Source organism: Bos indicus, chromosome 2, assembly GCF_029378745.1.
Source record: "Bos indicus isolate NIAB-ARS_2022 breed Sahiwal x Tharparkar chromosome 2, NIAB-ARS_B.indTharparkar_mat_pri_1.0, whole genome shotgun sequence".
Lineage (NCBI taxonomy): Eukaryota > Metazoa > Chordata > Mammalia > Artiodactyla > Bovidae > Bos > Bos indicus.
Genome location: NC_091761.1, coordinates 101013393 through 101028644, shown reverse-complemented (window position 1 = coordinate 101028644; position 15252 = coordinate 101013393). Strand labels below are relative to the sequence as shown.

Below are 15252 nucleotides of genomic sequence, written 5' to 3'. Positions count from 1 at the left end.
CGGAATATGGAAAAACTATTGAAGCAAGATATGGAATCCAGAAGTCATAATTGTTATGACTTAAATATGTTATGTTTAACAAAAATGTTAAAATTCAAAATGTAAAAAATTTAACATACATGCCAAAAAAATACCCTGGAGTAAAAAGATATACCAAAGTTTTTGCAAAACATATCAGACACAGGGCTAAGTTCCTTACTATATAAAGCATTTAAATTCAGTGAGAAAGGCTGACAACCTAGTGGAAAAATGGGCAAAGAATTTTGATAGGCATTTCTAAAAAAAAAAAAAGAGAGAGAACACATTTAAACATGAAAAAGATACCCAACTTCATTCACAATAAAAAATGCAGATTAAAAGTCTAAAGTAAAATAACTGGTTTTTAGCAGATTAACAGTTTTGTATGGTATATTAGACAATAATGTCTATAATAGCACTAAATAAATAATAGCCTGGGTGAATATATTATGTTTGTAAAATAGATTTTATGCAGGTATTGGAAACGAACAGTGTAGATTTCTGTGTCTGTGCCTGTGTGCTCAGTTGCTCAGTTGTATCTGACGCTTTTGTGACCCATGGACCGTAGCCCATGAGGCTCCTGTGTCCATGGGTTTTCCCAGGCAAGAATAGTGGAGTGGGTTGCCATTTCCTTCTCCAGGGAATCTTCCCAACTCGAGGATGGAACCCACATCTTCTGCAGCTCCTGCAAAGGATTCTTTATACCACTAAGCCACCTGGGAAGCCCGATTTCTTTGTACTAATGTGGAAAATAGTGAACAGATATTATTAACTGAAGAAAGGAACGTTAAAGTCAGCTCATTTTGTGTAAAAAGAGTGACCTGTATGTACACATGTATACACATATGTACACACATGTACACACACAATTCTAAATAGAAGACAAGGATTATGGTTGATTTTGAGACCAGAACTGAGGAGTGGGTGAACTTTAGGTAGAAAAGGACATAATTTTCATTTTTTATCCTTTCAGCTCAGTTCAGTTCAGTTCAGTTGCTCAGTCGTGTCTGACTGTTTGCAACCCCATGGATTGCAGCACACCAGGCTCCCCTGTCCGTCACCAACTCCTGGAGTTTACTCAGACTCATGTCCATTGAGTCGGTGATGCCATCCAACCATCTCATCCTCTATCATCCCCTTCTCCTCCCTCCTTCAATCTTTCCTAGCATCAGGGTCTTTTCAGATCAGTCAGTTCATCGCATCAGGTGGCCAAAGTATTGGATTTTCAGCTTCAGTATGAGTCCTTCCAACAAATATTCAGGACTGATTTCCTTTAGGATGGACTGGTTGGATCTCCTTGCAGTCCAAGGATCTCTCAAGAGTCTTCTCCAACACCGCAGTTCAAAAGGATCAATTCTTCAGTGCTCAGCTTTCTTTAAGGTCCACTCTCACATCCATACATGACCACTGGAAAAACCATAACTTTGACTAGATGGACCTTTGTTGGCAAAGTAATATCTCTGCTTTTGAATATGCTATCTAGGTTGGTCATAACTTTTCTTCCAAAGAGCAAGTGTCTTAATTTCATGGCTGCAGTGACCATCTGAAGTGATTTTGGAGCCCCCAAAAATAAGTCTCTCACTGTTTCCATTGTTTCCCATCTATTTGCCATGAAGTGATGGGACCAGATGCCATGATCTTCGTTTTCTGAACGTTGAGTTTTAAGCCAGCTTTTTCACTCTTCTTTTTCACTTTCATCAGAGGCTTTTTAGTTCCTCTTCACTTTCTGCCATAAGGGTGATGTCATCTGCATATCTGAGGTTATTGATATTTCTCTCAGTAATCTTAATTCCAGATTGTGCTTCATCCAGCCCAGTGTTTCTCATGATGTACTCTGCATATAAGTTAAATAAGCAGGGTGACAATATACAGCCTTGACATACCGGTTTCCCAATTTTGAACCAGTCTGTTGTTCCATGCCCAGTTCTAAGTGTTGCTTCCTGACCTGTGTACAGATTTCTCAGGAGACAGGTTAGGTGGTCTGGTATTCCCATCTCTTTAAGAATTTTCCATAGTTTGTTGTGATCCACACAGTCAAAGGCTTTGGCATAGTCAATAAAGCAGAAATAGATATTTTTCTGGAACTCTCTTGCTTTTTTGACGATCCAGTGGATGTTGGCATTTTGATCTCTGGTTCCTCTGCCTTTTCTAAATCTAATCCTTTACGATGATTCATTTTTTGTTATTCTGTTAATGGATTCTTTAAACATATAAGAAAATACCTTAAAGAAAATTCTTAATCAGTTAATTAAAATGCTTCAGGGAATACTACCTGAAATACTTCTTGTATGCCACAAATATCTTAGCATATTGGAAATATTAAGATGGAAAAATATTGTCCATACTCTTCTCAAAACCCAGTAAAGCAGTGCTAATTTGTAAATAGGGTAAAACCCAAGATATACATATTCTGTTAGAGATGAGGCAAGAAGGCTGTGTATCCCTTTGTAGTTCTTAGGTTAGTTTACGTACTGTTACGTTAATTGATCTTTACAAAAACTTTATGGAATAAAAACACTTTTGTCCAAAGAAAAATAATGGTAAGCCCATTTTTTATATTTAGACATTTAATGCTTACATCTGTCCTAGGAAGTGGGTGCCATTGTCATCCCGATTTTGTAGAGGACATGGAGAACTTAGTAATATGCACAGCGTGACACTCCTTTTATAATACTAAGTGCCACTGCTAGAAACTTTGCTCTTAATAGCTAAACTATTGTGCTTAAACTTTATTCTGTAATCTGAATTCATCTCCACTTTGTAAATGAAAGACATAAGATTCAGAGGTTAAGTAACTGGTTCAAGATTATATTGCAGTAAATGTCAAAGCCAGTTCTCCTAACTAAATCTAGTGATCCCCACGTTGTACCACACTGTCTGTGGTTCACAGGGGAGTTCCATGGAGGGAGCATGGAGGAGTCATTTTGATAGTATGTGCTGCCTGTCATAAGAACTAACAACGAGGCAGAGAAGGGGTGGTTTCTCTAAGAAAACAATTGCCGTAAAAAAAAATGTACTTCCTTTTTATGAAAATATTTCCTCTATTCAAGTAATACCAAATAATTTGTTTTGCTTAGTAACTTTGATATGGTTTCTTGAGAAATTTTCAAGATCAGTGGATAAAACCTGGTATTCTCTTAAACCTTGCTTCTGCTCTGTGAAAGGACTCTGTCAGCAATCCAGCATGAGGGCTGTGCTAACAAAATTCCAACTTTTCTGTGGGATGATCCAAAAACAGCAAACAGAAGGCATTAAATTTCTTAACAGTCACAAGTGTGTGCATGCATGCTATGCCATTCCTGTCATTCACTGCTTTTTGGTGTGCATAGATTAAAGTTGGAATACTTTGATTTGCAGACTAATATGTTCTATGGAGAACTTTTTTCACACAGGAAATAAAAAAGCAAAGTAGCTTAAGAGCATGTGACTTCTGTGCACTCTGCCCTTTATCTATATAACTTTCAACTGACTGTATTATTTAGTCTGATTTTTAGAATATTTGCCTTGCCTGGATGACTTCATGTGTCTAAGACATTTGCTGGCTTAACATCCCGAGTTGTTTCTCTTGCTCATTTCAAAGGCAGGTTTACACAAGCGCTCTAATGGAAAACAGAGACTATGACTTGTGTGTGTGTGTGTATGTATATATATGCTGCTAAGTCACTTCAGTCGTGTCCGACTCTGTGCGACCCCATAGACGGCAGCCCACCAGGCTCCCCCGTCCCTGGGATTCTCCAGGCAAGAACACTGGAGTGGGTTGCCCTTTCCTTCTCCAATGCGTAAAAGTGAAAGTGAAGTCACTCAGTCGTATCCGACCCTCAACGACCCCATGGACTGCAGCCTTCCAGGCTCCTCCGTCCATGGGATTTTCTAGGCAAGAGTACTGGAGTGGGGTGCCATTCCCTTCTCCGATGTGTGTGTGTATATATATATATATATATATATATATATATATATATATAGTTAAGAAAAGGTGTAGCTCAGTGGGTTAAGTAGTATCTCATCTTCGCCTTTTCGTAATCCTGTCTCAGTCACCTTAATGACAAACTCAAAAATCTAACAATACCAGTTGTTTAAAGAGTTGCTTAAAAAGTGTACCCCTGAATTAAAGAAAAACATGTGTGTAAAAATAAAGCATCATTCTCTTTACCTTGAGCTTCCCTAGGTCATCTTCACTTTCATACCGAAGCTTCACTGGAGTACCTTGGAGCAAAGCACATATAATGTTGCATGAGGGATGGACTTTATTCTATAGAGAATATGCTGTATTCTACAGTATTTCCAGCCATGTTAATAGAATGGCAATGTGTGGGAAAGAGATGTAGGTGACTACATATAACATGCACTCAAAATGTCTTTCTTTCTTCTTTAAATTACAGCAAATTCAGTAAAGCTAGAAATGCAGAGTGATGAAGAGTGTGACAGGAAACCCCTGAGCCGCGAAGATGAGATCAGGGGCCATGATGAGGGTAGCAGCCTAGAAGAACCCCTAATTGAAAGCAGCGAGGTGGCAGACAACAGGAAAGTCCAGGAGCTTCAAGGCGAGGGAGGAATCCGGCTTCCGAATGGTAAACTGAAATGTGACGTCTGTGGCATGGTTTGCATTGGGCCCAATGTGCTTATGGTACATAAAAGGAGTCATACTGGTAAGCAGCTGAAAGAATAACCTGATGACTGCCTGTGACATCTGATGTTGATATTACCTGACATCTATTCTCTTTCCTTTTTATTCAGGGGTGGCAATGGTAAAACTCCTTTTTCAGAATTCTGCTAGTATTGGATTGCTGAAAAGCAGCAAGTAGCCTGGGTCTTGACTTCCAGCCTTCAGATATGAATAGCATTTCAAAAAGAAGTTTGGGATTCAGTTTCCACAGTTCTTAATATAGCAATAATATGATGAGGGTTCAAAAGGTATAGGAGAATTTCATTGTGTAACTTGATCTTTTTGTACTCCTATACATATTTTACCATACCCATGGGCAGAGAAGAGAGTTTGCTAGGTAAACATTTATCCTATAATGTGGTCCTCTTGTATTTATATAATAGTGGATCATTTTCACCTTATCTAATTAACTTCTTGAAATACAATTTTCAATCAGTCTTTGCCTTCCATGGGTCTGTGTAGGAGACAGATACTTATTTTCACCAGTTCCAGGATGTCACCCTTTGCCTGTAATTTTTAACTATAACTACTGCAAGGAGATAACATCGGGTAGAATGTACCAAAGGGTGGTTGGAATGTGTACTCATAGAATCAGGTGAGGAAAAGGACCTCAGATTAATATACTTTTAGACATCTGAGTAATGAGAAAAACCAACTCATTTAGAAGGCCTTATTTAAATCTCTTTAAATCCTTTGGTAAAAAATTTAAATTCTTTTTGATGTAAACACAAGAAATGATACTGTGATAAGGTAGGTGGATCATTGACTCTTAAAAAGTTTCAGTCATATGAAATTTGATTTAAAGGTAATGATAGCTTTAACTATAATTCAGAGAGGTATCATAGAGCAAAACAGTAATACGTCATACACTCAGAGTTTTAAAATATGACACTCTTTTGGAAGAGAGATAAATCACAGTAAAGACATTGATTTAAAAGACTTCTAAGTAATCAATTTAGTCAGTAGATGCTTAAAACATGAGACATCCTGGGAACATTGACGTTTTCTTAGTCCACATTTCTCATTTACACATGAAGAAAATGAAGCCCAAAACAGTTAAGTAATTTATCCATCGTTCCTTATGTAATTAAGAGCATTTAGAGGCTAGGCTCAGTGTTTCCTGATGTCCAAAGAGGTTTTGTTCAAATATTTTGTGCTTCGTATATCAATACTCTAAGGCTGATAGTTTCATTATAGTGAGAAACTACCCCTTAGAATCACTGTTACCTCAATTGAAATCATCAACTTCAGGGCGTACACTCTTATTCAACCATACAGTCAGTTACATTTTTACTTTTTGTTTTGAATTTCCTTTTTAAATAGCATCATATTTTTAAAATATTTTTTAGAATTTACAGTAATATTTATATTACTAGTGAAGATGGTTTTTCTTTTAATTGTTAGAAATGTCTCATGGAAACAAAAGATCAAGCTAAGTATCATCTTTGATAAGAAAAGAAAAAGACTGTAAAACATGAATCTACTCTGTTTCTATGCTCATGAAGTTATTCTAACTGCAGGTCTAAAAGAAGAGATCCACAAAGTTATGATGTACCCATCATCTCAGAGAGATTATATTGAGGGAGATAACACACTTTGGGATGTCTCCGTCTCACATCCAGCAATGTAGAAACTAAATAAAATTAGTAGAGTGACTTTTCAGTTGAATTGCAAATAGTATTCATTTTAAAGCTGAAAAATATATTTTAAAAATTTTTGTAACATTTTTAATAAACCTTTTTGGTCTGAGTTAAAAACATTCAAAAAATTTGAGTGTACTCTGTTGAAAATTTAGGTTAATTGATGTTTCACTGTATCTACAGTGACTTTCATGAGGATTGTTGGTTTATAAATACAGAAATAATTACCCACCTACTGTACTGTCCATTTGATATTTACTACAGTAAAGTAGAGTTGTTGCTGCTGCTGCTAAGTCACTTTAGTCATACCTGACTCTGTGCAACCCCATGGACTATAGCCTACCAGACTCCTCCGTCCATGGGATTTTCCAGGCAAGATTACTGGAGTGGGTTGCCATTTCCTTCTCCAGGAGATCTTCCTGACCCAGGGATTGAACCCAGGTCTGCCACATTGTAGGCAGACGCTTTACCATCTGAACCACCAGGAAACTATTTCTAAATAGTTACACAGAAAAAAAAAAAAAAATAGTTACACAGATTTCCATGAGTCCTGGGAATATAGGATTCATTCAGCTGGTAAAGGCAAGGAAAATAAACTAAATAGACTTTTAAAAAATATTCTTGGAACTCTATGAATTTTTAATATTAATAAATATTTATTAGAGTATTGGGAAATTTTTATACTTTTCTAAGATCTGGGTGTTTTTTTGTTAAAAGTTACTAATAATTCATAGAGGTGCTTGGGCTACTTGCCGCACATTGTTAACCATGAAATTGTGATGTGTCTTTAAATTAGCCATTTTTATGTGTATTTCTGATGACCCAGTTTATGTGTCTTAGTGGGTCATGACATTTTCAATTCCATTTTAGCACTGTGAGAATAGAAAGTCTATTTGTGTTTCTTTAGATTGGCAACAAATGAAGTTGAAATATAGACATTAAGCAAATGTTTTCCCCTTAATTTGATGAACCATCTTCATTTTAGAACTTCCCCCTTTCACCATTTATAGCTTGCTAGTATAAAAGACACTGTCTTCAATCCTTAAATCCCTTTAAGAAACATAAGCTTCTGTGTTTTTAGCTCACAGAATGTCTAATATAAAATTGATAGTGGAAAAATACACAATCACTCAATTTATTAAAATGACATGGAGTATCAGCTCTAATTCACTTCTTTTTCTTCTTCTTTCATACTCTACTAAAGTGTCAATTCCAGTGCCTTATTAATGGCTCAGTGTTACCTCTTTGGTATTGCTACTTTAGTAGATAATCAGGTAATATTGTCATCGGATACTCCAGGCACTCTTCACTGGGAATGAAGTGAGAAGAAAAGAAGTAGGGGTAGTAAATCAATTCATGCATGAACACAAATTGATACAACACTATAAATATAGAATATTCTTAATTTTGCCTCTCTTTGGGGTAGAGTACTCTCATCTTTGTAACTTAAGTTTTCAACACCATATTTTGTCCATTGCAGCTTTGTGGAGCCATTCTCTTGCTCCAAGGCCCTCTCTACACATAGTTGGGATTTTTCGTATTTGTAGGTGGTGCTCCAACCAACAGAGGCATACCCTCTGCCTTTGATTCACCAAAGTAAACTGATGCATGTATATTTGCATTTCAATTGAATAAACACAGATCTAGAAATGTGTTTATGAAAATATATAAAATATTGAAATATAATTTATTCCATAATAAGAATAGTAGATGATTTCACTCAGTGAATAAAAATGGTCCTTGACTAGATGAGTAGATTGATTTAAAAAAAAGAAACAGATTTAGGATGGAAATGAACAATAACGTGGCTACATGACTACATCTTAATTGTTCTCCTGAATCCAGAGTTCTTAATCTGACTTCGCTGCCCACCCATCACAAGATTATCACAGATACAATAGCCTACTTAATGTTTTTGAATTAAACCTAAACTCGATAGAGTTACTGATGTGTTTAGTAAGTTTGTAAATTTCTCCTGAAAGTTGTTTTTGTTTACCTGAGATGAATGTCATTAATATATATATTTTAGGCAATATATAATATTTAATATATATTTAAACCAACTTGAAAAGGACCAATTGATTCAGGCTATGTATTAAAAAAAAGAATTATTAAAAAATAACTGAGATGTATTGTTTCAAGTTACATAGACAATACAGTTAGTCAACTGAACCTTTCAGTTAATTATCAGATAATTTTATACATATCTCTGTAAGATGTAGGCCAGGAAAATCATTTCTCAAAGCTTCATGTGCTTGAAATCAAAGTGCATTATTGCCAGTCTCTTTCCTCTCACCAAAACTGGGCTCATGACCGTTACCTTCCTCATGCCTCTTTCTTCCCTTCCCATGGCCATGGGAACAGAATTAGAAAACACCTTCTCACTAAGACTTACTCAGCAACAGGGCAATGTTTCTGGCTATAATTAGACATTTCTCCTACCCCTTTAAGATGATCATATAAAATACAGAAATAATTCTTATTAAAAATATTTGAGGATATCTGGAGTATTTTGTAAATGTAACAGCTAAATTACCCTGTCATTAGTCTCATAATTAAGTGAATTAACAGTTATTTTTAAAAATGATCCTTACTGTTATTTTTCAGATTAGCATTATTTTGAATGATGAATTCAGTAACCTAAATTAGGGATTTTAAAATATTTCAACTCAAGGATTGTAGGAGGCTTAAATAAAATCAAATTTAGCATTCTACCAGGAGTATTTTCCCAAGGCAAATATGATTTCAAGTATTTTTGTTCAAATACTAATTTGTTTTATAGTTATTGAGTACTAATTTGTGGTTGCCTGGGAAACCTTACATAGGATTTCAAAAGTTAAATCAAATATATTTATTAAAATGTGTAATTTGCGTTTGCTATTTTTTTTACTCTCTAAAAAGTTAATTTCAATAATAAAATCCTCTTTCCTTTTTATTACTAATTCCATGACATGAGTGAGGAGTAGAATATTATGATTTTAAAAACCTTTAGGCTGTTATTCCATTGGAAAAAGTCAAAGAATTAAGTTGTATATGTGTGTATGTCTGTGTGTATAAAATTTTTTAAATGATTTACCAAAATTAAGTTTATTTTTAAACTTTGATTATTTTATAAGATATTATATGAGAGGTTTTAGGTTAAATGTCTCCATTTTAACCTGTATTTAGTGCTAATTTTTCAGTTTTACCAAATGAATCAAACAAATTAAACTAGATAAAATTTAAGGTAATGTTAACATTATGGATAATTCTTTTTCAACCATCAATATAGGGACTTTTTGTAAACTTACATAAGATCGCCAAAGAAAAAAACCTAAAACTTTGCTACCCACACACACACAGGTTACCTTTATATATATATATATATATATATATATATATATATAAATCATTGAATTCCAAAATGAACAAGAACTACAGATTTCAAGATACATCTGATCTGTCAATTTTTCTTTAGGCTTTATAATTTATATGATAGAATGTGCAGTGGTAACTGCTAGAAGGTGACCATAGTTTATTTTATTTATCCCTCCTAGTAGTTCACGATGGTTTGGTGATGTTATTAGTTTGATCCTACTTACCAATTTCACATGCTCACCAAACTTCATGTTTTTAACTTGGGTGACTCTCTTAACAGCCTGTTGATGGCTGTCAGTTGACAGACAACTGATAATTCTGGCTTAAACAATTTTAGAGCAATATCAGTAATAGTAGAAAACGTTCCCATCAAATAAATTATTTTCACAAGAAAAAGAGAATATATGTATGGGAAATATCTGAACGAATAATTTTCTTTGGATTTTCTCTGATTCTATCAGGAAATTTTGCCACAGGTTTTATTGTTAGTGACTGGGTAAATCTATAGACCTAAGCTCTATTTTGAGATATTTGTGGTAATGAGCTTTGTAACCCAGTTCATTCATTGAACCTCTTTGGCCCCCTGATAAGAAAATGATCATCTAGAGAGTTAGACTATAGGTCCTTTTCAGCTCAAAGTTTCTGTCACTTTTTTTTTTTAAAGAGATAATAGCATGGTACAATAAAGAGAGCAAGATTTTGTCGTCAGATTGACCAAGAGTCATGTTCAGCTCCAGTACTTATTATCTGTGACTGTAATCAGATGCTTTGATATTTGAACTTCCATTTGTTTATTTGTAAATTGGAGTTATTAATACCAAACTAGTAATGCCATCCTGTGGTTTGAAATATTGTATGTAAAGCAACCTGTAAAACCAGTTAATTGATGGCACCTAGTTGTTCAACCAGTGGCCAATGTTCTGACTGTTGTTCTTTCCAGTCAGTGACAAGAATCCTGTAAAATTTATACGAAGAAAGGAAATGGCACTTGACCTAAAGTTTGGGACTTTGGTATTAGCAAAGCAAATTCGAGGAAGATAAAGGTTTAGAGGACATAGGAGGGAGATGGACATTCTCAGCACAGAGAACTGGCTCTGGTTAACATTGTAGATCCAATTAGTCACTTGCACATAACCTACTTGATCTTCCCCACCTCTTTACCCTTCTGCAGGTGAACGTCCGTTTCATTGTAACCAGTGTGGAGCTTCTTTTACTCAGAAGGGCAACCTTCTGAGACACATAAAGTTACACTCTGGAGAGAAGCCGTTCAAATGTCCTTTCTGTAGCTATGCCTGTAGAAGAAGGGACGCCCTCACAGGACACCTCAGGACCCACTCTGGTAAGTGGCACCAGCTCTTTAAGAAGAAAACTAAAATGTGGGAATTCAGAAATGTGCTATAGAATAATTCAAAGCAACTTATAGCTTTGGTACGTAGCTGAGAATGAGGTAGATGATTTTTTTTTTTTTGTATACATTGAATAATTGACAGATTTTGCAGGATGCATTTGGCCCTTCTTTTTTAAATTTATAGACTTGGCAGAAAGGAGTACTATCAACTGAAGAGTTTCAAGCCATTGATGAAAACATCTGTTACATAGATTTTCTATAATTTTTAAATTTTATAATTATTAATGAAGTAATTGTGGTTAATCTAGAATAATGGAAAACCCAGTAAAAAAATATATAGTTACATGTTGATGTTAGCATAGAGGAGAGGAAAGCTGTGATGTTTTTTGACTGATAGAGTACCTGGGCTGGGACTTCAGGGGGTGTCAAATATAACTATTTTAAACTTGAAAATATTATGTTCATTAGAAAATTGTTGGCAAAACTAATATAATTATGTAAAGTTTAAAAATAAAATTTTAAATAAATAAATAAATTAATTAATTAAAAAAGAAAGAAAACTGGCTGTGAGAGTATTTTATATTTCATTTTAACTCTCCTTGTTTCTTTAACTTTCAAACCATAGTCATTGGATGCTCTCTGAAACTTTTCTCTGCTTCATAAATCATTAGAAAAATCTAGACTGTTTGATTTTTTTAAATGCCAGAATATAGTACATAAAAGCAAAAGAATGATTAGAAATCTGAATGGATTTCATTTGATTTTTAGCATGAATTGCTATAACCAAGAAGTTAAAGGTGGAAAATTAATATAGAATACTCTTAAGCCAGTTTTATATGCTCCTTCTGTTCATAATGACATATTAAAATTTAATTTTAATATGAAGATATGATGAAAGTGATATTTTCATCTACTTTGACAAATTGACAGAGTACTGTGGGTTGTGAGGTAATGCTTGTATTATCTTTCTTTACATTTTTCCTGTTAATCCTTAAGGCTTTACCCAGTTTTTTAACATGAATGAGAAATATGTAAAACTATTTAGACATTAACTCGATTAAAAAATAAAATTAATGAAATATTAAAATATTTTAAGTATATGCTTTATATTCTTCCCTGACTTAAGGCAGTTTACTCATTTCCAACCATGACACATTATATTTTAATTAGAAATTATGCTGTGAAAATTATATATTAAAGTGGTATTGTTTTATTATAAGAAGTATTCTTATTGAAAAATACTTTTAAGACCTGACAGTTATTTCCTTTAGCTGGCCATGAGCTCTGGCTTATTAAAGCATTAGTCAGTTGACAAAGGATTATATTAATATAAGACGTAGCTTTCCATGGGAATGAAGTTGAGGCAAAAATATAGCTGTAAGCATGTATTTCACTTTTTGCAAAATTTACAAAATTGTGTTGTTTTCAGTATCATGGTTTGCTGTATACGTTTACTCTACCTGGTGATTGCTAGATTCAAGGTTCATTGTCTGGTGACACCTCCAGAAGACATTTAACCTTCACCTCAATTTCTGTTTCCTTGATTTCTTTTTTGCTCTTTTAAGAGGTTAATCCCTGTGGGTAGTGTCTAAGAAGTCAAGACACCTTGGTTTTTGTATTAGACTGAGCTGGGCAGCTACACTCAGTTTCTTTATACATATTAGGCATGGCTCATCTAGGGGCTCCTATTTGGTGTCTAGTGGAGTGAGGGGAGGGAAAGATGGTGCTCAAAAGTAAGCCCCTTACATTGGCTTTGGCAAGGCCAGACACCATAATTTATATGGTTCAATATAATTATAAAGTTTATGTGCATAGAGCAAAGCTGTTTCTAAGAAACTATAATTTTTTTTTTTTTGGCTGTTCTATATGGCTTGCAAGATCTTAGTTCCTGTACCAGGGATCAAACCTGTGACCCTGCAGTGAAAATACATAGTCCTAACCACTTCACAGCTAGGGCATTCCCTATGAAACTGTAAATTTTGTAAATAAATACTTTGCTACTTTGAGGTTCAAAAAAAAAAGATATAAGTCTCTATAATTGCCATTATGAATTTGCAATTTGGTATACTACGTTATGGCTTTTGCAGATATATAAACAGATATGCTCAAATTGGCTAATAAGGGGAGTTTAACAGAGAGAGGAAAGGGACAGATGGGTGTCATCCAACTACTGCTTCATTAAGGTGTGATATTAGCTCAGACATACTTTGAATTCAAAATACTAGCCATCACCAATGCTGTTCATAATAGATGAAGCATAAAACATAGCTGCCAAAGTCCATGCTTCTCTAACTGATCAGAAAGCTCAAGTTGGTCATTATAATTTTCTTCTTTCACTGCTTATTCCATCTTCCCCTTACTTTTACCCTCTTTTTAGCACCTGGGCTGGACAAGGTTCTTTGATGGGTAATCACAGCCTAATTCCTAAACATTTTAAGTATTTGGTGACCTTTTCATCCTTGGATTACTATAGCTTTTCAATAACCAGAATTACTGGTCAAGTTTTTGTTAGAGATGTTCCAGTAAATCTGCTAAGCTTCTAACTTAGTTGTCCTTGCCCATATCATATAGCAACAACCCCAAATCATTTTAGTAATCTGAAAAGTTTACCAGCCAATAGCCTACGTCTCTTTCTGTTAATTCAGTAGCTTGAAAAGCCCCCTATAGGCAGGGAGTAGTCTCAGCTTTCAGTAAAATAGTAACAGAACTCTGATCCCTGGTGGAAACGTTTGGGCATTGACATCTCCAAAACCAGCAATCCCAAGGTTTTAGCACAGGAAGTGAAAACCCTTTAAGTGGGTTATTTGATGTATTGTGGCCACTACTACCTTAACCTCTTTGTAATCAAACATGTGCTATGGCAATGGGGAAGATAGATGACTTTAGGCATTTATCATATGCTACAGAACATACTCAGACTTCTCCCAGCTAGCAATCATACATGAACCATGCCACTTGTGGGCCAGTATACTCCATGTGACCCAATGATTCTGGATAATGTGGCGTGAGATATGGCTAGTGAAATCTGGAAATGGTTTGGGACCATTCCTGTATTTCCTTTGCCTTGAAAAGAATTTCCTGCTTAAAGTCAATATTTTAAGGAATACTATAGTGTTCTTAAAGGCATTCTGTTACATCCAGGTGAAGAGGAGCATACAAAAGCACCGAAGGAAGGGGAGGTAAATCTATATCCTGAATATCTATCAATTCCTATGAGAATAAATTTCTCCCTCCTTCAGGTAGAAAGTTCATTGTAATCCGCCAGTCACTAATCAACTGGTTGATCCCCTTGGAGAACAGTGCCATATCAGGGTCCCATCATTGGAAGGTGGTGAACTCAGCAGTTGTGGTAGTTAAATTAGTCACAGAGCAGGTGAAATCTATGTTGTTGAAGTTATAGAGTTTCCATTATTGCCCCTCTTTTCACTTTGTACATGGGCCACTTAAGCAGGCACTAGGGTAACTAGGTAAAGAATCTAATACCCATAGTATAGATTATCTGATTGTTTTGAGTCACCCATCACATAATCTTTTCTAGACTACTCAAAGCATCCTCCACAATGGATGCCCTCTGGAGGGAATTCATGTAAAATACCACATTGTCACATTTTGTACCAGTTCTAAGAGGCACATATGCATAACTCTCCCCGAAACCTTCTATCTCCAATCTTCCAGTCTTGTTTTTCTAAGTCCTTGACTATATGGCCATGCCATCTATCATTTCCTCATCTATCTTTTCTTACATGCAAACTGTACAGCTGGAGGGGTTATCTTTTCACTACTAGTATTTAGGGGGAGCCCTCTTCATTGGGCCTCTAGTACAATAGTTGCAGCTAGTACCAAATGCCATGCAGTCCATTCACAGGCTGGGTTCATGCAGTTTTATCCTATGTTAATTGGTCATTGAGAACACCCCATAAGGCCAGATTGTGAGATTGTGAAGCAGTAGTGGCAGGTATCAGAGACACATGAGCTACTTGCTCATGAAGTATATACCTGGGTTTTCCAGACCTGTGTGGTCCATTTCATTTAATAGTGAAGTGCTCTTATGCACATCTTATTTTGTATGTTGAATCAGATTAACACATAGTTCATTTTGTATAGTTTGAGCCACACAGTCATTTGGAGTTTCGTGTCCTAATACTCAGTCTTAATAAGAGTCCAATAGCAAATTAGGAGCTACTTTTCAAATGGCAAATCATTATTGAAAAGAGCACATTTTTAAC

The 15252-nt window shown here is 35.2% G+C and overlaps 1 protein-coding gene across 14 annotated transcripts in view; it reads left to right on the top strand.

The window, feature by feature from the left end:
- IKZF2 (IKAROS family zinc finger 2) overlaps nt 1-15252 on the top strand; it is a 292694-nt gene that overhangs the window by 107589 nt on the left and 169853 nt on the right. For 13 of the 14 annotated variants that reach the window (XM_070771706.1, XM_070771662.1, XM_070771690.1 and 10 more), the window contains 2 exons: nt 4398-4664; nt 10850-11017. In XM_070771706.1, coding sequence (XP_070627807.1) covers nt 4398-4664; nt 10850-11017 — 435 coding nt within the window. The remainder of the gene's footprint in view (nt 1-4397; nt 4665-10849; nt 11018-15252) is intronic. The other variant, XM_070771712.1, reaches the window with a different exon arrangement.